General features: G+C 44.9%; 1 protein-coding gene across 1 annotated transcript; it reads right to left on the reverse strand.

The window, feature by feature from the left end:
• Positions 1–4231: 4231 nt before the first annotated feature.
• On the reverse strand, positions 4232–10498 carry LOC143975609 (vomeronasal type-2 receptor 26-like). The gene is made up of 2 exons (XM_077478085.1): positions 10379–10498; positions 4232–7893 (listed from the first exon to the last, which is right to left on the reverse strand). The coding sequence occupies exon 2, from the start codon at positions 7877–7879 to the stop codon at positions 6986–6988; it is 894 nt and encodes a 297-aa protein (XP_077334211.1). The 5' UTR covers positions 7880–7893; positions 10379–10498; the 3' UTR covers positions 4232–6985.
• Between the last annotated feature and the right edge of the window lie 12585 nt (positions 10499–23083).

Genomic DNA, 23083 nt, shown 5'->3' on the forward strand with positions numbered 1-23083 from the left:
TGGAAACACTGTATACTATTAATTTTTAATAAAGACCATATTTTTCCAATTACATTTATTATTTATTTACTTCGCTACTAAAAAAACCCTCTGGGGGAACTTTCCCATAACTGATTTGGGGGTGTCATGAGCTTTCTACCGACACTCCCAGCAGTTCGCATATGGCAATGTGCACTGCCTACAAGTTGAATGCGATGCTGGATCCCGCACTGGATTCACAGGGTTCCCGCATCGCTCCATTGTGAACTGGCCCTAACCCTAGGTTCACACCTATGCATTTTTTAGTGCATTTTGCAGTTTGCAGAAACACTCTACTGTCCATTTATCACGGTTTCCTATGGTATTAGTTCACATTTATGCGTTTTGTGGGCAGTGCATTTTTGGGAATGGCTGGGGACTTTTTTCAAGCAATTTGCGTGTGATAGATTTCAACAGGACCGCACCAGAAATGTAACTGTTGCATTTGTCATGTGATTTTTGTTGTCTTTTGCGGTTCTTATTTTAACACTGTATATAGCTGGTTGCTAACCGGTGAGCTGGGAAGCCAGACGCCGCATCCTTAACAACCAATAAGTCATCAGCTGTCAGCAGCTTCCCCATTGAAAGTTAAAAAAAAGCCAGACAAAAAAGGCTCTTTGGGTCCAATATGGGCCTGGAGGGGACCTCCCCGCCATGCCAAAAGTACATTGTCCCAAGGTGACAAGGGCCTCATCTCCACAACCCTTGCCCAGTGGTTGTGGGGGTCTGCGGGGTTATCGGAATCTGGAAGCCCCCTTTAACAAGAGGGGGCCCCAGATCCCACCGCCCCATGTGAATGGATACCAGGTACATTGTACCCCTACCCATTCACCAAACAAAAACAGTGAATTTGTGACATAAAGCAATAGTCAGTTTTTGACAAATTCTTTATTGTAAAATAGCTCTGAATGGTCTTCTCCCCTGAGCCGTGTCTCCCGCCATAATCTTCTTCTGGTGCTGTCTCTCTTGCAGCCATCTTCTGTGGCCATCTCTCCCGCCACCGCCTACTTTTCCCACTGCTGTGTTCCTCCATTGTGTTGTCACCCGCTGTCTGGTATCTCCTTAAACAGCCATTTATTTTTTGGAAAAAAGGGAGTGGGCTTTCTGTGTGACGTCAATGGATGGTCACGCCCCATGGCTGTGTAAGAGATGCCAAACAGTGGGTGACAACACAATGGAGGAACAGGGCAGGCGAGGAAGAACACAGCAGCAGGAGAAGGTGGCGGGAGAAGTAGGCGGTGACAGGCAACAGAAGACGGTGACAGAAGATGGCAGAAAAAGAGACATCACCAGGAGAAGTTGGCGGTGGGAGACACAGCTCGGGGGCGAAGAATACTCGGAGCTATTTTACAATAAAGGAGTTCTCAAAAACCAGCTATTGGTTTTTTGTCACATTTCACTAGACATGTGCAGAGTAAAATATTTCATTTCGGAATTTCGTTTTCGTCCGAAAACTTAATTTATTTAGTTACTCCCGAAAATCGTTTTTATTTATTTCGTTTTCGTTCAAAAATTGCATTCGTCCGAAAATCCACATGAATTACGTTCGAATCTGTCTTGGAAGGCTTATGGTGTCTGTCAATGTATAAAGAAGATTTGACGGAGCTAACTATATAGCATACTTTAGAACCCTATTAAAGTCTATGGGACTCCAACGTTCAAAATCTAAAGTGCTAATTTTAAAGGCAAATTTGCAAGTTACTGTCCTAAAAAGTGTTTGGGGACCCGGGTCCTGCCCCAGGGGACATGTATCAATGCAAAAAAAAGTTTTAAAAACGGCCGTTTTTTCGGGAGCAGTGATTTTAATAATGATTGAAGTGAAACAATAAAAGTGTAATATTCCTTTAAATTTCGTAGGGGGGGGTTGTCTATAGTATGCCTGTGAAGGGGCGCATGTTTCCCGTGCTTAGAATTGTCCCTGCACAAAGTGTCATTTATGCAGGAAAAAAAGTCCTTTAAAATCACTCGCAGCTATAATGAATTGTCGGCTCCGTAATACAGAGAACACTCATTGAAAGTCATTGATAAAAAAATAAATAAATAAATTTAAAGAAAAGCGTGGGGGTCCCCCAAATTCAATTACCAGGCCCTTCAGGTCTGGTATGGATATTAAGGGGAACCCTGCCTCAAATTTAAGAAAAAATTTGACGTGGGGTTCCCCCTAAATATCCATAACCAGACCCTTCAGGTCTGGTATGGATATTAAGGGGAACCCTGTGTCAAATTTTAAAAAAAATTGACGTGGGGTTCCCCCTAAAAATCCATACCAGACCCTTTATCTGAGCACGCAACCTGGCAGGCCGCAGGAAAAGAGGGGGGGACGAGAGAGCGGCCCCCCCTCCCTCCTGAACCGTACCAGGCCACATGCCCTCAACATTGGGAGGATGCTTTGGGGGTCTGTGACCCCTCAAAGCACCTTGTCCCCATGTTGATGAGGACAAGGGCCTCATCCCCACAACCCTGGCCGGTGGTTGTGGAGGTCTGCGGGCGGGGGGCTTATCAGAATCTGGAAGCCCCCTTTAACAAGGGGACCCCCAGATCCCGGCCCCCCCCTGTTTGAAATGGTAAGGGGGTACAAAAGTACCCCTACCATTTCACAAAGAAAGTGTAAAAAATGGTTAAATAAAACAAACACACTTTTGAAAAATTCCTTTATTAAAAATAAAAAAATAAAAAAAAGATTCCACTCTTGCTATCCAGCGACGGACGGTCATCTCTCCAGCGATGTCTCATCTCATCCAGCGCAGCGATCCTGTCTTCTGTCTCCTCCACGGAGACACTACAGGCATTCCGGCGGCTGACGTTTCTTATATACGGAGGGCGGGGCCACCCGTCACCTGACCCCGCCCCCCTCTGACGCAAGGGGAAACCCGGGGTTCCCTGTGACGTAGGGGTGACCCGCACCCCTCTGATGTAACACAGGCAGGTTTCCGTTACATCAGAGGGGGGGCGGGGTCACCCATACGTCACGGGGAACCCTGGGTTTCCCCTTGCGTCAGAGGGGGGCAGGGTCAGGTGACGGGTGGCCCCGCCCTCCGTATATAAGAAACGTCAACCGCCGGAATGCCTGTAGTGTCTCCATGGAGGATACAGAAGAAGGATGGATCGCTGCGCTGGATGAGATGAGACATCGCTGGAGAGATGACCGTCCGTCGCTGGATAGCAAGAGTGGATTACCGCCGCTGGAATCTTTTTTTAATTTTTTTATTTTTAATAAAGGAATTTTTCAAAAGTGTGTTTGTTTTATTTAACCATTTTTTACACTTTCTTTGTGAAATGGTAGGGGAACTTTTGTACCTCCTTACCATTTCAAACAGGGGGGGGGCGGGATCTGGGGGTCCCCTTGTTAAAGGGGGCTTCCAGATTCTGATAAGCCCCCCGCCCGCAGACCTCCACAACCACCGGCCAGGGTTGTGGGGATGAGGCCCTTGTCCTCATCAACATGGGGACAAGGTGCTTTGAGGGGTCACAGACCCCCAAAGCATCCTCCCAATGTTGAGGGCATGTGGCCTGGTACGGTTCAGGAGGGAGGGGGGGCCGCTCTCTCGTCCCCCCCCTCTTTTCCTGCGGCCTGCCAGGTTGCGTGCTCGGATAAAGGGTCTGGTATGGATTTTTAGGGGGAACCCCACGTCAATTTTTTTTTAAATTTGACGCGGGGTTCCCCTTATTATCCATACCAGACCTGAAGGGTCTGGTTATGGATATTTAGGGGGAACCCCACGTCAAATTTTTTCTTAAATTTGAGGCAGGGTTCCCCTTAATATCCATACCAGACCTGAAGGGCCTGGTAATTGAATTTGGGGGACCCCCACGCTTTTTTTTTTTTTTATTTATTTATTTTTTTATCAATGACTTTCAATGAGTGTTCTCTGTATTACGGAGCCGACAATTCATTATAGCTGCGAGTGATTTTAAAGGACTTTTTTTCCTGCATAAATGACACTTTGTGCAGGGACAATTCTAAGCACGGGAAACATGCGCCCCTTCACAGGCATACTATAGACAACCCCCCCCCTACGAAATTTAAAGGAATATTACACTTTTATTGTTTCACTTTAATCATTATTAAAATCACTGCTCCCGAAAAAACGGCCGTTTTTAAAACTTTTTTTTGCATTGATACATGTCCCCTGGGGCAGGACCCAATCTCCTATTCTATATCGAACTGTTGTAACAACGAAAACGAACGCAAATTATTTATGTCAGATTTTCGTTTTTCGGATTTTGTGCTTTCGTTATCGTTTGTCAAAACGAAAACGAAAATAGCTGAAATTCGGACGAAAATGCGTTCGGACGAAAACGAATGCACATGTCTACATTTCACTGCTTTGTGGGATTTTTGATGAGGGAGTAGCTGGAAAAGATTTGTCAAGAGAGGGAAGCTGGCAACAAAAGTGAGTACACCACTAAGTGAAAATGTCCAAATTGGGCCCAAAGTGTTAATATTTTGTGTGGTCACCATTTTTTTCCAGTACTGCCTTAACCTTTTTGGCATGGAGTTTGCCAAAGCTTCACAGGTTGCCACTGGAGTCCTCTTCCACTCCTACATGATTACATCACAGAGCTGGTGGTTGTTAGAGACCTTGAGCTCCTCCACCTTCTGTATTGAGGATGCCCTGCATATACTCAATAGGGTTTGGCCAGTCCATCACCTTTACCCTCAGCTTCTTTAGCAAGGCAGTGATCATCTTGGAACTGTGTTTTGGGTCGTTATCATGTTGAAATACTGCTCTGTGGCCCAGTCTCTGTAGGGAGGGGATCATGCTCTGCTTCAGTATGTCATAGTACATGTTGGCATTCATGGTTCCCTCAATGAACTGTAGCTCCCCAGTGCCAGTAGCACTCATGCAGCCCCAGACCATGACACTCCCACCACCATGCCTGACTGTAGGCAAGACACACTTGTCTTTGTACTCCTCATCTGGTTCCCTCCACACACGCTTGACACCATCTGAACTAAATAAGTTTATCTTGGTCTCATCAGACCACAGGACATGGTTCCAGTAATCCATGTCCTCAGCTTGCTTGTCTTCAGCAAACTGTTTGCTGGCTTTCTTGTGCATCATCTTTAGAAGAGGCTTCCTCCTGGGACAACAGCCATGCAGACCAATTTGATGTAGTGTTCAGCTTATGGTCTGAACACTGACAGGCTGACCCCCCACCCCTTCAACCTCTGCAGCAATGCTGGCAGCACTCATATGTCTATTTTCCAAAGACAACCTCTGGAAATGATGCTGAGCACGTGCACTCAACTTCTTTGGTCAACCATGGTGAGGCCTATTATGAGTGGAACCTGTCCTGTTTGGTCTTGGCCATCGTTCTGCAGCTCAGTTTAAGGGTCTTGGCAATCTTCTTATAGAATAGGCTATCTTTAGGTAGAGCAACAATTCATTTTTTTCAGATCCTCAGAGAGTTCTTTGCTATGAGGTGCCATGTTGAACTTCCAGTGACCAGTATGAGAGATAGTGAGAGCAATGAATGAATAATTTGTATAGCGCTACAATGTGAACTGAATCGCCTCCAGGCGCGATAACACCAAATTTAACACACCTGCTCCCCATTCACACCTGAGACCTTGTACGACTAATGAGTCACATGGCACCGGGGAGGGAAAATGGCTAATTGGGCCCAATGTGGACATTTTCACTTAGGGGTGTACTCACTTTTGTTTCCAGTGGTTTAGAAATTACTGGCTGTGTGTTGAGTTATTTTGAGGGGACAGCAAATTTACACTGTTATACAATCTGTACACTCACTACTTTACATTGTAGCAAAGTGTAATTCTTCAGTGTTGTCACATGAAAAGATATAATAAAATATTTACAAAAATGTGAGGGGTGTACTCACTTTTGTGAGATACTGTATATATTTCTTGTACCAGTCTGACTGGTTTGGTTATTACTTGTTTTCCCTTTCTCTATGTGCTATTTTATATTATGCCCTTTTCCATTGCCAATCATTGCCAATCACTTGCAGTCACTGCTTTTGATCGTATTACATTGTGCCTTATGGTATAAATACCCCCCTCCCTAATCAGCTATATCACTATGATTAAGCTCTATCAGGGTAAAATGAGCCTGAGTAATATGGCTAAGCACTGGGACTGTTAGCCTACGGACCTAGAATTAAAGTCTTTTCTCAGTGATGTCATCAGTGTGCAGTCCTCTGTTACTTTAATTGCTGGGGTTATGGAGTGAAGACAGGCTACCACCCCAGACTTAAGCCCCATACACACTATTATATTTTTTTGCTGATTTTTGTCTTCAGATTTACCAAAACCTTAAGGCCGCGTACACACGAGAGGATTGTCCGTCCAACTTAGTCCGCTGAAACGTGTTTCAGCGGACAATCCGCTCGTGTGTGGGCTTCAGCGGACTTATTCAGCGGACAGTCTGGCGGACTAAGTCTTACGGAATTTCCGTAATATTGTCCGTCCAAACTTGGTTTCAGCGGACAGTCCGCTCGTGAGTAGGCTAGTTCGACGGACTGAGTATGGCGCATGCTCAGAAAGGATTTACACGGCCGAAGGTTGCATTGCAGTGTATTGGACGTCGAATTTCTAGTCCCGTCGTACGTGCCGTACACGTCATCGCGCAAGCTTTCAGCGGACTGTCTGTTCGTCGTGTGTGGTCAAGTCCGTTCATTCAAAAGTAGGACGGACTGTCTGTCGGATTGTCTGACGGACTTAGTTGGACGGATAGTCCGCCCGTGTGTACGCGGCCTAAGAGTTTCAATTTGTTTGCAACCAGGCAGACCCTTGCACTAAATGGTTTTGTTAAATCTGAAGACAAAAATCTGCAGAAAATCTAATGGAAGAAAACAAAGGAGATTGAAGTGGGGCTCCACAGAGCAAATACATCAAGATTTGGCTGCATAATACAGTATATGAGACTATATTTTCTAAAATGTTAATAATATTCTTATACATATTGAGTTTGTTTAATTTTATTTTCAGTAAGTAATAAACTCATTTGGTTCTATTTCCAAGCAAACCTGTTTTTGTGTTCAAGTTAGGTTTAAATAGAATTATGTAACATTTTGGAAAGAATATACAGCCAAGAAGTCCAGCACTTGATGCCAATATAGCAAAAATCTCAACAGCCACCATATATTTCCCTTTAGTGCTCAGATAGGCCGGGATCATGGCAATCCAGACACTGCAGAACACCAGCATGCTGAAGGTGATGTACTTGGCCTCATTAAAACTATCTGGTAATGTCCTGGCTAAAAATGCTATAATGAAGCTCACAGCTGCCAGAAGCCCCATATATCCCAGGACAGAGTAGAAGCCGATAACTGAACCCTCATTACACTGAATGATGATCTTTCCCTGATAAGAGTAAAAGTCTTGGTCCTGGAAGGGGGGAGAAATAGATAACCAAGTCGCACATATTGTTACTTGAACCACGGGACACACAGTCATTATAGAATTGGGCAATCTGGCTCCCATCCATTTCTTCCACGGACTTCCAGGTTTGGTGGCTTTAAAAGCAATACACACCATGATACTTTTGGCAAGTAGAGAAGTGACAGCAACTGAGAAGATGACACCGAAAGAGGTCACACGCAGCATGCAGGTTACATCTACTGGACATCCGAGGAACAAGAAGACACAGAGGAAGCTCAGCAAAATGGAGACCAGGAGAAGATAGCTCAGGTTCAGGTTATTTGCTTTAACAATGGGAGTGTCCTGGTAATGCACAAATATCCCCAATATTAAACCAGTCAGAAGGCAAAAAAGTATGGAAACGGATGAAAATACTACAGAAATAGTATCATCCGTGTAGGAGAGAAATTCCACCAGTTTTGGAAGACATTGATCCTTCTTCTCATTTGGCCATTCATCATCAGGACATGTCATGCAGTTTTCACTGTCTGCAGGTATTGAAAAAAACACACATGATAGACATATTTATTAAAGTATCTCAGGAATAAACAGTCTATTTTATAACTAGGCAACTCATATATTAACATTGATCAGTGGCTTAAAACTAATAACTACTGCAGTAGGGGACAGGCAAAAAAGATACACCCAGAACCTTTTCAAATAACGGTCTTGTATATTCAGCACTTTGAGTGTTTTTTTTTTCCTTTTTTTCGAACCATGCTTATGTAGGTATGACATTATCATGGATGAGCCGAACTAGCTCCCCCCCCCCCCCCCCCCCCGTTTCGGTTCGCCCCAGAACATCCAAACAGGCAAAAAATTTGTCAGGACACACAAACACCTTTAAAGTCTATGGGACACGGACATGAAAAATCAAAAGTGCTAATTTTAAAGGCTTATATGCAAGTTATTGTTATAAAAGGTGTTTGGGGAACCAGGTCTTGCCCCAGGGGACATGTATCAATGCAAAAAAAAAGTTTTAAAAACAGCATTTTTTTTCTGGAGCAGTGATTTTAATAATGCCTAAAGTGAAACAATAAAAATGCTTTATCTACTGCAGCAAACATCCTTGATATCATACCAAACCTTCTGCCGTGTATTCACATTCCTAATAGAGATGGAATCTCAATTTTTATTGTTTCACTTTAAGCATTAAAATATCACTGCTCCAGAAAAAACTGCAGTTTAAAAAAAAAAATCACATTGATACTGTACTTGTCCCCTGGGGCAGGACCCGGGCCCCAAACACTTTTTATGACAATAACTTTCATATAAGCCTTTAAAATGAGCACTTTTGATATTTCACATTCCTGTCCCATAGATTTTAACAGTGTTCCAGTGGCTTTCAAATTTGCCCCGAACACTGCATATTGTTCGGTGTTCACCCGAACATCCAAACAACCAAAGTTCTGCCCGAACTTATGCTCAGGCCTAACCATTCCCCCATCCCTACACATTATTATTACAATTGTAAACCATATGTAGGCATGCTTTTTTCTTATCAAGATCTTAGAAATTGCTTTTGAGCAAACGGTTGGTGCTGAGCAAAAGTTTGTCCCAAACCTAGCTCATTTTCTGGGCATTCGGCGAGATGTGCGCACAATCAATATGTAGTTAAGGAGCGGGTCTGGCAAGCTGGGAAACCAAAACTCCACACCATTTTGTCTTTTTTTTATATTGCCATCTAGGAATTGAAACCGCAAGTCAATTTAAATGTGATTTGACTTTTTTCTTTAAAAATATAATTTTTGCTGCAGCATGTTCTTTACATGCTACAGATGCACCACTTTACAGGCACACCAAGGGGACCCCCAATGCACTTTATTTAAAGGGAATTTTCATTTTAATTGTTGCACTTTAAGCATCATTCAAATCACTGCTTGTTTAAAAATTATAGTTTTTTTTAAAACAATGTGTGCATTGATTCATGTTCCCCAGGGCAGTACCCAGGCCCCCATACCCTTTTTATGGCTTATGGCCAATAACTTGCATATAAGCCTTCAAAATGGGGACTTTTGATTTTTCAGATTCAGGTTTCATAGACTTCCATGGAGTTTAAGGTTTAAGGGGAAACTTTTTCCTTGTTCAGGAGTTCTTTTGCAAACCGAACCGGGGGATGTTCGGCCCATTTCTATTAGGAATGTGAATACACGGCAGAAGGTTTGGTATGATATCAAGGATGTTTGCTGTAGTAGATAAAGCATACAAAATGAAATTCATGTACAGCATATACAGAGTTTACAAGTTCACACTGTTGTCTTACATAAAAATGATGTTTGTCTTTAAAGTAAAAACCTGAGTGATTTCCATAAAAACAACTTTTTGAAACTATATCAGCAAAATTGGACTGATATACTGGGAGAAATACCAAATTTGTAAGAAAATTCATTGTGGTATAAATATACACCATGAGCAGCAGTTTGTGGTAAAAATGGTCTTTGATTATTGTATTGTTTGTAATATGATTATTTCCTATGATTTTCAGCTCCATCTAGTGCCTATAATGTTTTTTTTTTTCTTGATTGAGGCAAATTTAGGAATATATTGCATTGTGGTCACTAGATGGAGCTGGCGACCATAGAAGATACTCATATTACAAACAATACAGCAATCATTTGAGGTGCATGTACAAATGCGTAAGGTATCCCCCAACACTTTTTTTTCTACACAGACCCAGTGTGTTGCTTTGTGTGCAGCAACAATTGCAGAAGTGGGCAAGGGTTCAGTGGAACAGTTTTTAGGTGCAGTGATAGTATGTATAAGAGGAGCAGCATGGAAGTATTGAAGTTTGTTATGTCCACCAATACAAAGGCAGTCAGTAAAGAAGTATGTGGTGTTAATGCAGTCAGTGGAGTGCATAGGTACAGTGGTACAGTGGACCTTTTCAGCACCGAAAGCCTGTGCAGTTTTTTCATACCAGTCAAATTCTCTTTCTGAATTACAGCACAAGTCTATGGCAAATATACACTCTACCAGAAATGTTGGAGATCTCTCCTTCTGGACATGGGATGCACTCATAGCAACATTTATAAAATGACGTTCCAATTTTTTTTCTGTTACCAGGCAAGCAGGGTCCTGAGCATCGAGATACCGGAACCTAAAAAAAAAAGGAAATTGGCTGACAGCTGGCTTGTTAACTGAAATGGAGGTAAAAAGCAGCAAACGATCAATAGTAAGGTGAATATGTGGGGTTGGGGGCACTTTGCAGAGACACTATTACTTTGTCCTGAAGGGGCAAGGTGATAATGTTGCATTAAGACAAATCTGATTGGATGCTCAAAAGGAAAAAAAGGAAATCTGGAAAAATTAGCCTAAAACAACACTTCAAATAAACTATCCCTACAATTCTATTTCTTCTTTCTGAATTCACATTATCTGTAGTTTTACTCATCTGCAATGGATATCCTTTACAGTATTATAAAGTAGGCTTAGTAAAAAAAAAAAAAAAAACGTAGGGGACATGACTTACCAATAATCTGATCTGCCATTTGTACTTCTGGCTCCTGGATTCCTTGAAATCTTCATCCTTTGATCCCTCCTACTGGAAGATTAGAGCGGTGGGAGATGAATAGAACTGGGGGGTTGTCACAGACTCTTGGCAAGAGTGCCCAACTATGCCTTCCTTTTCTGCCCAGCGTCTCCATTCATAGAAACTATAATTACAGCTTCTTTGTGTAGCACCCTTCTAACGTAGGATGCTAGGTAAATTTAGTTGTTGGCTCATTTTGTAATCAAGGGAGCAGTGATTGTTTACTCCGGTCTGTTCAGGGTTGTTTAGACTGGGAGTTTGATTGCTTCCCCCTGCCTTTAGAAGAAGTTTCTCAAGCTTAGGGAGGGAGAATTTAAATACCCGGCCTGAATACTGATCAGGGCCCAGCCAATCACTGCAAAGGTGTGTCCAGATGTTGGCTGGGAAGCTGATAAATAGTCTGGAGCTGTGAAGTGCGGCTTTATCCTGAGCAAGGAAAGTTCCATGCCTCGTGGGGTATTGGCCCTAAGACAGCCTATGGACTGTGTTGCTGTTCTGTGAGGTCTTATTTGTGGCAGAGCTGGGGCCTGGAGCTGACTGCAGGATGTCACTAAACGAATCTAGCTGAGAGAAGCACTGACTCACTCACTGGGTAGCGTCTGGAGGAAGCTGGAAAGTGGCAGCTGTCCTGGGGACTTATGAGTAATGACCCTGAATTGATTCCTGGTGACTGTGGGCTTTTGGGATATAAGTGCCAGAGGTAGCTTGGCCTGAGGCAGTCCTCATAGCATCTTAGAGTACAGGACATTCTCTGTTCCTCAGCAGGATCCTAGACTGTGAACCTAGAGCAGAGTGTTTCCATGTTGATGTGTTCTGGAGAATGCACTGGTTACATATAGCTGTGTAGGGTAACCAGATGCCAAAGAAGCATACCTTATGGTCTACAGCTGTGAGACCTTAGACTGTCCAACATTTTCCTCTCACAGCTAATTGCTAACCATTTTGGAATATCCCATGTCCTAATCCCCCTCTCCTGTTACTGTACACATTTTACAAACAATACATCTCTGGTCTCTATATGGTTTGAGGGAAAAAACTGTTAAAAACAGCAGCCCTTGCAGGCTAGCACTACATATCTATAAAATGTGATCTATGAATGGAGGACAGGTGGATGATTGAAAGGTCTACCCCTACATCCATCGTGATCACGTTTCGTTCACAGTAGCTGTACTACACCTTCTATCAGTGAAGAAGCAGGGCAGAAAGGGCAAGCATAGGCAGGCACTCTTGATGAGAAGATTATGGCAATGGTGTTAGGGCAGCATCGGTGGGTGACGATATCAAGGAATCCAGGAGTCAGCAGTACGAGGAGCACATCAGATTAATGGCAAGTCATGTCCCTTTTTTTTTACTTTTTTTTTAAACTTTAAATTATTAAATTATGAGATTGTGGCCATTGAATGAGACATCCAAGTTTATTTAGCCTAAATTTTAGGGATGGGCGAACGGTTTAGCCCGAGCATGAGTTTGGACCTGACATTGGCTGTTCACCCATTCAATAAACACACAAATTATCAGGGTGTTTGACCATTTGTTGCCCTGTGATTTGGAAGCCCTGATTGGCTGAAGCAATGAAAGCTTTTCCAAATCAGGGCAGAGAGCACTGTCAGAGCCATGATTGGAGAAAGTAATGATGACTCTATTCAATCATGGCTCATTGCCCTTAGTCCCCCCACATTATAAAAGTATTCTTTCAATAGTGGCCATTTGTTTGTGTGATATCGACATGGAGAGAGATAGAACAGGGCTCTGTTCAGTGCTACTAGGTAGTTAGTATGCTATAGTGTGCTATTCTGATTCTATTGTCAGTGTAGAATATCATTTTATTGTGAATCTAGTGATAGTTCAGTCAGTGTGAGGGTAGTGACCATTCATGGTCACTTTATTGTCACTTTAGTGTGAATCCAGTGATAGTTCAGTCAGTGTGAGTGTAGTGACCATAAATTTTTACATTATGTCAGTTTATTTTGTCAGGGCAGGTTTACTGCAGTATAGTTCAGTGTGTTAGTGCACGTTTAGCACAGTACATTTCTGTGCAATAGTGCATGTTTAACGCAGTATATATCTGTGCATTACTACATGTTTAACACAGTATATTTTTCTAAATTACACACCGTTTAACAAAGTATATTTCTGTGCATTACTGCATGTTTAATGCAGTATATTTCTGTGCATTACATGCCGTTTAACGCAGTATATTTCTGTGCATTACTGCATGTTTAACGCAGTATATTTCAGTGTGCTACTGCACGTTTAACATAATGTATTTCAATGTGTTGTGTGTCGTTTAATGCAGTATATTTCAGTGCATTAGTGCACATTTAACAAAGTATATTTCTGTGCGTTAGTGCATGTGTAATGCGGTGCATGTTTAATGCAGTATATATCAGTTTACTGCAGTATATTGTAGTGTCAGTATCAGTGGCGTGTGCCTGTGTAGTGAGTACTCAGGTTAAATTCCACCAAACACCACTTTCCAGTGATTAAAGTGCATTTATGTACACATTTCCACATCTTTGTTACATTTTATTAATAAGCACCCCTCCCCCCTCATGTATGGGAGGACAACAAGGAGAGGTAAATGTTCCCATGGCACTGTGAGGGGGCCAGCAGCATATGTGTCCACAGGCAAAGGTGGACATGGTTAGTCCTCAGGCAGGGCATAATTTCCTGTTCCTGTTCCTGTTCCTGTTTAGTGATGTTGCCCATGCTATCCAGCCACAGCATGCAGAAGAGGTGGTGGACTGACTAACTAAACCATCCTCAACCTTTCATCATCAAAGCAGAGACTAGTGCGCAGTCTACTGCAGCTGCCAGAGTGGCTAAATCTGCCTCCTTGTCCACAGCTATTTCTGCCATAGACCCAGCATCAGGCAAAAAGGAGTCAGCTGAGTTATTTGAACACAGCATCAGCTAGTTACTTCATGAAGATGCACAGCCATTACTTGATTCAGATGTTGGCTCTGAGGTTGAGGAATGTAGGAACATGAACCCACAGAGGGGAGAACACTGGTACACAAATTGGCAGTCATGTTCCCCCAGCCACAGTATATTGCCATGTTGTCTCCAGTGGTAATGAGGATGGAGGAAATGATGATGATGAGGTCACTGACATGAGTTGAGTGCTGGATAGAGCAGAGGAAGAAAGTGAGGTTGAGGCACAACCTCAATGAGGCAGCCATCATGGAATAGTAGACAGCAGCCTCCCTATTCACATTATGGAGCTGTTATCTCCCAACCCTCTTCCCACAGCTCAGCTGTCTGGGCCTTTTTTAGCACATGTGCAGCCAATTGGACTGTTGCAATTTGAAAACGTATCAAGCATCTCAAAAACACCAGCCATTTGGGTACCACATGCTTGACAAGACATTTAACCTCCCACCATGCAGCCTGTTAGCAAATGCAACTGAAAACCAAACAAAAGTGATGCAATTCTGTTCCTCCTTACACCCTTCAGTCAGCCCGTGCTTTACCTCATGACCAATCAGTAGCCTCCACTAACAGGGATGATGGAATAGTGCAGGGTGTCCCAGGTCCTTGCAGCATATCTGCCAGTAGCACACCACCAGCTGTAGACATAGCAAGCATCCACATGCTCAGAGTCTAGATGCAAACTTGTCAAAGCTGCAGGCTCTACAACTTCTGCCTTTCCATCAGTTGGATTCTGCCCCCTTCCCTGAATTTGCATAATGTGCTGTACCACAATGGCAGTCACTTTCTTTTCATGTAAGGCCATTCCAGCTCTGTACCATCATGTGGAAGGCAATCTTGTGGCATCGTTGGGCAAGGTTGTCAGCCGCAAAAGTCCACATTACTGCTGCCACATGGTCCAGCAAGCATTCTCAGGGATGATATATTTTGTTCACAGCACATTGAGTAACTCTGCTTGCAGTATGGAAGGATTCAGAAGAGGGCTCAGTGCTGCAGCTTTTGCAGCCACGTCTCCATACAGCTAGTGGTTATGATGCAAGATTTGTCAGCTCTACCCCCTCCTCCTCCTCCTCCTCCTCCATGCCCTCCTCTGCTGAATGGTCCTAAGAACCACAAGTACCCCCTATGTGTTCAAGGGGCTATTAAACAAGTAAGTCTAAAAGGTGGCATGCAGTGCTTCAGCTGGTCTGTCTAGGGGACAGGGACCACACCAAAGCAGAGATTCTTGCAGCTTTGCAGGGGCAGGCCCAGAGGTGGTTCATGCCACACCAGCTGGAATGGTGGTGTACGATAATGGCACAAATCTCCTCTCCATCCTTAGACAGGGAAAGTTCACACATGTACCATGCCTAACATATATCCTTAATTTGGTGGTGCAACATTCTTAAATAGGTATCCAGGGTTGGAAGATCTGCTAAAGCAGGCCAGAAGAGTCTTTAGTTGTACACAGTCAGTGCTCAGTTGGCTGAAATTCAGTGAGAATTCCACTTGCCCGTAAACCGCCTGATTTGTGAAATGCCCACCAGGTGGAACTGGACTTTGGCAATGCTGCAGCTGATCAATGCAGCCTCACCAGTGCCCATAAATACAGCCTCATCAGTGCCCATCAATGCAGCCTCATCAGTGCCCATCAATGCAGCCTGATCAGTGCCCATCAGCACATCCTCATCAATGCCCATCAATGCAACCTGATCAGTGCCCATTAATGCAGCCTCCCCAGTATCCATCAATGCAGCCTGATCAGTGCCCTTTAATGCAGCCTCACCAGTGTCAATAATTTCAGCCTCAATGGTGCCCATCAATGCAGCCTCACCAGAGCCCATCAATGCCGTCTCACCAGTGCCCATCAATGAAGCCTGATCAGTGCCCATCAGCTCAGACTCACAGTGCCCATCCCTGTTGGTCCTGCTGGCTACTGGCCTGTAGGTTCTGCTGGGAGCTGGTCATGGCCTGTGTGTCCTGCTGGACACTGGCCTGTAGGTTCTGCTGGGAGCTGACCATGGCCTATGGGCCCTGATGGCCCCTGGCCTGTAGGTTGTGCTGGGAGCTGGCCATGGCCTGTGTGCCCACAGGCCATGGCCAGCTCCCAGCGGAACCTACAGGCCAGCAGCCAGCGGGACCCACAAGCCAGAAGGACCCCTAGACCATGGTCAGCTCCCAGCAGGACTTAAAGGCCACCAGGATACATAGGCCATGGTCATCTCCCAGTAGGACCTACAGGCCAGAGGCCAGAAGGATCTGCAGGCCAGCAGGACCCATAGGCCATGACCAGCTCCCAGCAGGATCTTCAGACCAGCAGCCAACAGGACCCACGGACCATGACCAGCTCCCAGCAGGACCCACAGTGTTGAGGGCTATTTTGAAGTTATTGGGTGGGCACTGAGGCAGGGTAAATGGGGTGTATGGGGGGATAGGTGGGATGTGGGGGTCAGCTTGGGGTGTCAGGTTCTCCCACCTCAGCCAATCTGTCAGCTCAGCTCATAAGGTCCGTGCATGGCCTCCTTCAGTTCTGTGGGGGGTGGTGATGCTTCTGTCCGCTGCCTGCATCCAAGATCCAGGAGTTGTAGTTTTCTGGCTGGCTGTGCTGCTCTCAGTTCTCCACAAACTGGGAGCTTGAGTCAGGCCACGGACTACAACTTTCAGAATGCAGCAACATCATCCCATCAGCTAGTTGCTAGCAAGTTAAAATGGCTAGCGCCGCAGCTGCTGCACTTCCACATAAACCTCCGACTCCATAAGAAGAAGAAAAATTGTCAGCAAGCAGCTACCGCGGCACAGACCAATTTAAATATCATTTAGGGTGGCCTGGGAGGCAATTGTCACTCTTCCCCCTGGCCCAGCCTGCCCCTGCTTACTGTCCATGATAAGACAGAATAGTCCCTCTCCACTTGCATACAATAATTTATTACATAACAAATACTGTAGCCTCAACTACCCAGAGTCTGCCCACATACTGTATAGGGAGTAGGGATGGCTCAGCTGTTCAAGTCAAACAAACATTTGACTCAAACATCGGGTGTTCGCCTGTTTGACGAATACTGAACATTATGGGGCATTTGTGGATATTTGGAGTGCCGTAGAATACCCATAATGCACTGCGAGATCTGTGTTTGGGGTCATTATCATGTTGGAATACTGCCCTGCGGCCAGTCTCCGAAGGGAGGGGATTATGCTTTGCTTCAGTATGTCACAGTACATGTTGGCATTCATGGTTCCCTCAATGAACTGTAGCTCCTCAGTGCTGGCAGCACTCATGCAGTCCCAGACTATGACACTCCCACCACCATGCTTGACTGTAGGCAAGACACACTTACACACTTGTCTTATACTCCTCATCTCCTCACCTGGTTGCCTCCAGACACGCTTGACACCATCTGAAACAAATAAGTTTATCTTGATCTCATCAGACCACAGGACATGGTTCCAGTAATCCACACCCTTAGTCTGCTTGTCTTCAGCAAACTATTTGTGAGCTTTCTTGTGCATCATCTTTAGAAAAGCCTTCCTTCTGGGATAACAGACATGCAGACCGATTTGATGCAGTGTGCAGCAAATGTTCTGAGCACCAATAGGCTGACTTCCCACCCTTTCAACCTCTGCAGAAATGCTGGCAGCACTCATGTGTCTATTTCCCAAAGACAACCTCTAGATATGACGCTGAGCACTTGCACTCAACTCAAATCTTTGGTCGACCATGGAGAGGCCTGTTCTGAGTGGAACCTGTCATGCTAAACTGCTGTATGCTGCAGCTCACTTTTAGGGTCTTGGGAATCTTGTTATAGCCTAGGCCATCTTTACATAGAGCAACAATTTTCACTTAGGGGTGTACTCACTTTTGTTGCCAGCCGTTTAGACAACATTGGCTGTGTGTTGAATTATTTTGAGGGGACAGCAAATTTACACTGTTATACAAGCTGTACACACACTGTTTTACATTGTAGCAATGTGTCATTTCTTCAGTGTTGTCACATGAAAAGATATAATAAAATATTTACAAAAGGAGGGGCGTGGTTTGCCTTGCTGGAAAATGGCCGCTGAACCCCTGGGCTCCGTCAAACCACAGCCTAACATAAGTGATCATCGGGGATTACCACTGCTTTTCCGCTTTACAGTATGGGGACTTCATCCCGCGGGAGCTCCACATCCCGATCATGATCCCCGAGGGACACCAGCGGCTGCCAGAGCCAAACAATCCCGGAGCTCTTCAGCTCACAGGGACCTAACATGGCGACCTCTCTTCCCACGCCACCACCACCTCAGAGCCAGAGCATCGGGATTACATTAAGCCCAACAGAGCTGCCTCCTGCACATACGGAGAACACCATGATATCTCACAGGCAGTTGAGCATACAAGATCTACAAGATGTAGCCACCGACATCAAAGACACCCTGTTTGCAGCCATTACAGACCTCCGACAGGAAATACAGGCTACTGAAGGAAGCGTTCAGAGTGGGGAGAACAAGACGGCACAACAGCAATCTGTCATATGGATGATCCATAATAAGGTAGACACACACCCTGCAGCTCCGTGATCTCCAGCGTCATACTGAAGATCTTGACAATATGGGCAGGAGACACAATCTGAGAATTAGAGGTATACCCGAATCCATTGAAAACAACCAAATACATCCTACTGTGACCAACTTATTCAATTGTCTCATAGAGCAGCCCCGCCAAGCACAGATTGCAATGAAGCACATTCACAGAGCACTCTGACTGCGTGGCAGAGACACAGACCCCCCAAGAGATATTATTTGCCACATCAACGACTACACCATCAAAGAGTCAATTCTGCAGAAAGCCCACCACAAAGCACACCTAGAATTTGAGGGACAACCCATATCTATATACCAGGACCTGTCAGCAATCACGTTCAGACATCATAAGGACCTACGCCCTTTGCTGGAAGTCCTTCTGGCCAGGGGGATTCGATACCACTGGAAGTTCCCCTTCAGTCTCCAGGCTTCACACCAGGGATGCTCAGCCCTTCTAAGCATCCCAGAAGAGCTTGAGGCATTCTGCCACACTTTGGACATCCCATACACTGCGGTCCAGAACTGTTACGCATAATTTGAAATTTCTGACCCCAACCATCGCCTAACCACCGAGGAACCGATGGAAGCACAGGATATAGACACCGAAGACAACGATCGCCGTCAGCCATGGGACCCAGCTCTACTGCATGACACTGATACCCACCTCAAAGCCCCATGACAGCACCCATGCCACGTAGACCGTTGATCCCTGTACCAGTGATGCGACCCAAGACATGCAGATAAGATGAGTACAGCTGCTCTCCCAATCTTTTCTCTCCCTACTCCTACCCCGCTAGTGAATGGCATGAATTGGCCCATGATCTACTCTTCTTCCACCACCTGCCAAGTGACATTCAGAAATTGCTTACAATACGTTCTTTCAGCTGCTTCAATTCCTCTTGGAACAGAGCCACCCGACACCGGCGACACACAGAACGGCTACTGCCAGGAGATTGCACCCCGTTTCAAAGTAGTGTCTTCCACGCACCTAGCGTCCCCCGCCTTACTGGCGTCCAACCTAGACATCTGGAAATAGCGGAAGAATTTTAGAAAAGCTACCTGGAAACAGCCGACTGATCCCTCATAGGACCCTTTGAGGTCAGCGGAAGGGATGATGGAAAATGCCTCATAACCACCACTGCATCACAGATACCCAGTAATGATTTTTGGACTTCTTGCAGATATGGACATTACTATGGGTAATTATATATGCATTTCCTCTTTTTTTTTTATTTTTTTTATACTCCTTTGATATTATACCTTTTAGGTCTGCACAACTTAAAATAGACCGTCAACCACTGATTGTAAGTGGTTTGAGACTACTCCTGCTATACACCATTTTGCTCTATCTCCAGTGGGCCATAGGTGCTATAACACTACACGGTGCTTATATTGCAACCTCACACCACACTGCCACCTAATGGGGCCTTCAGAGTACTAACAAGGTACAAGGGCTTAGCAATGTTACTTGTATTGCTTATTATAGAACAAGATAACCAGATGGCAACTTATGCATCTCAACATGGGAAGACACTGAATACTGCACCCTTGTAGCTAATGACACCATCGACTCATACTGTGCTACTCACTTCAATTCATACTCGAGCATATCTAGCTCGTCGACCACTAATAACGTTACGGTCTCTCTTGACCGCCCCCGTTCCACCTCCTTCCCATCCCAGGAGCTACATCCTCTCCTGCCCTAACTACGAGAAGTTCTCGTCCTGTTGACGATTGTTTAACTCACCTTACAGCAGGGTATACTCTCTAAAAGGTGAAACTGATTCACAGGCCCAATGCAAACGTTAAGTACTCAGATATGAGTTAAGTTTTGTTATATGACTTTCTCCCTCTGAACCGAAACGTGCCTGTGGGAAAACAAAAATCTTTCACTCCCTCCCCAGGAAACCAGAGGTCCCCGTATGACCTATTCCACACTCAGGGAAGAAGGAAGCATCCTACCAGAGCTACTCCCTTGAGATTGCAACACAACTTATAGCATGTGCCGCCCCACTTCCCCTACTCCCCATTCTTATATGACGTGACACATCCCCTGACCTCTCACAACCCTGCACGATAAGGCTCCTGGTGTGATGGCCTGTTTAAACAGTACCTAATATCTATTTTCATTCTTCTATTGAGACAAGCCAACCCCCAAACAGTGGCCACGAACAATAATAGTAATTTGTTTGTATTGACTCATATTACAACCACTGACCTTAACCGGTACACCTATGTGTGAGATCCCCATCCCCCTACAAAGGTGGGTGAGACCTCACCCACCGCCGGAACATCTCCTCTCTGACCCGCTTCCCTTTCCTCCCAAGTGCTACTTACCATTCCTATCGACACACTCCAGATCAACACACCTTCGCTCCTGCCCTTCCTGTCACAGCTCTTTCAACCTACCCTCCTTATCAGCTTGAAAGATACAAAATTCACCTCTACAGATGGCTTCCACACCAGCCCCTACAACCACACCCATGATCAAAATCATATCACTCAATGCTAGGGGTCTGAATACCCCTAAGAAATGTTCCCAACTCCTTCTAACCATGAAACGAAACATAGCATCCATCATTTTCTTACAAGAAATTACTTTCGATCAGACTCAACACCAAAACTGTACAATCACCACTTTCCATCGGTATACCATGCAACGAACCCCTCAGCCAAGTCGAAAGGAGTTTCGATACTCATAGCTAAAAACTGCCACTTTCAACTTACAGAGTCGCTTATAGACAAAGAGGGCAGATACCTTTTGTTGAAAGACTCCTGCTTCGATAAGATAATAACATTAGCTAACATATATGCACCGAATGTCCGCCAAGTATCGTTTTTTCGTGCCATTCTGATGCACTACTTACCTTCCAGGAGGGCACCCTCATTTTGGGAGGTGACTTCAATGCCCCGCTCAATCCCACCCAAGATACATCTTCTGGCACCTCCTCCCTACCATATGCAGCCTTACGGAACATTAAATCCCACCTTAAAAATCTACATTACGACACTTGGCATACCCTAAATCCCGACGGCAAAGATTATACCTTTTTTCAGCACCACACAATCAATATTCAAGGATAGATTATCTGTTCTTAACTCAAAAAGACCTATCTATGCTTCACCATACATCCATCAACCCCATGTTCCTCTCGGATCATCACCCCATTTTCATGACACTGACTGTCCCAGAAACGCTTCCTTGCCTGCAAACATGGCGGCAGGACCCCTCTCTGCTTACCGACCCCGCTGTCGCCAAAGATATTGAAACCCATCCCCAACACTTCTTTCTTGAAAACAAGCCCTCTGACTCATCCCCACTCACCACTTGGGAAACTCACAAATGCGTAATTTGTGGCATCCTAAATGCAGCAGCTGCCAAACGTAACCAAGAACGTCGGAAAAGATACACTCAACTCACGGACCGGATCCACAGACTTGAGAGCACACATAAACTAACTCAAGCTTTAGACACCCTGAACTTATACAAACTAGAAAGGAATTACTGGATCTCCTAGACAAGCAGGTCCAACACAAATATATCCTTTCTAAGAAAACATTTTACGAGTATGGCAACAAAGCTAGCAGACTGCTAGCAAGAGCCCCGCAAGCTAAAAAATCTGCCTCAACGATACATTCCATTACTGATACACCTGGACATAAACTAACTGCAACCCTGGACATAGCCAAACAATTTGTCAAATACTACACTAAACTATACAATCTTCCCCAAATAGATCCTTCCAAAGCTGAGACCACGAGGAAACAAATGATTTCTGACTTTTTACGACAATACAGCCCAACTCCAATATCTCAAACCATCGCACAAGACCTCGATACCCCAATGACAAAAGTGGAAGTTGACCTGACACTGAAACAAATGAAACAGGGCAAAAGCCCCGGTCCCGACGGTCTAACTGTAGGCTACTACAAATCATACGCAGAGATTCTCACCCCGTTTTTTCTATCAGCTTTCAAATCTTTTGCGACTCCCACTGAACCCCTGCGTGACCTACTTAGCGCCCACATAACAGTGATACCGAAGCCAGGCAAAGATCCTTCCATAGTTACCAGCTACAGGCCCATCTCGCTGCTCAACGTGGATCTGAAATGGTATGCAAAAACATTAGCCAACCGTCTTCTCCCTTTCCTTCCCCAAATCGTCGATCTTGACCAAGTTGGTTTTGTTCCGGGCAGGGAAGCGAGAGACAATACTCTCAAAGCCATCAATATCCATCATTGGTTATCCTCTACGCACAACCAAGGTTTCCTATTATCACTCAATGCGGAGAAGGCATTTGACAGGGTGGCCTGGGACTATATGACAGAAGTCCTAAAGGCCATAGGCCTTCCCACTAAGATGTTAAACTTCATACTGGTGCTCTACTCCAACCCTACTGCGAAAGTCCGAGTGTATGGCCACCTTGCGGATGCATTCTCCACCTCAAATGGAACCCGCCAGGGCTGACCCCTTTCCCTCTTAATATTTATCCTCACACTTTAACCTCTACTGAGAGGCATCAACCCAGATATTAAGGGCATAGAAATTAAAAATCGCACCTACAAGTTAGTGGCCTTTGCAGATGACATCCTCCTTTTTCTCACGGAACAGCTCAGGACAATCCCAAACCTACTTAAAGACTTCGACACTTTCAAGACACTGACCAACCTGCAAATCAATT

This window comes from Lithobates pipiens, unplaced genomic scaffold (assembly GCF_037356315.1).
Source record: "Lithobates pipiens isolate NorthernLeopardFrog02 unplaced genomic scaffold, aLitPip1_a1.2 Scaffold_13, whole genome shotgun sequence".
Classification (NCBI taxonomy): Eukaryota; Metazoa; Chordata; class Amphibia; order Anura; family Ranidae; genus Lithobates; species Lithobates pipiens.

Bases quoted from the DNA above. Each gene is read 5' to 3' on its own strand.
- LOC143975609 (XM_077478085.1), bottom strand. From the start codon at position 7,879: ATGACATGTCCTGATGATGAATGGCCAAATGAGAAGAAGGATCAATGT.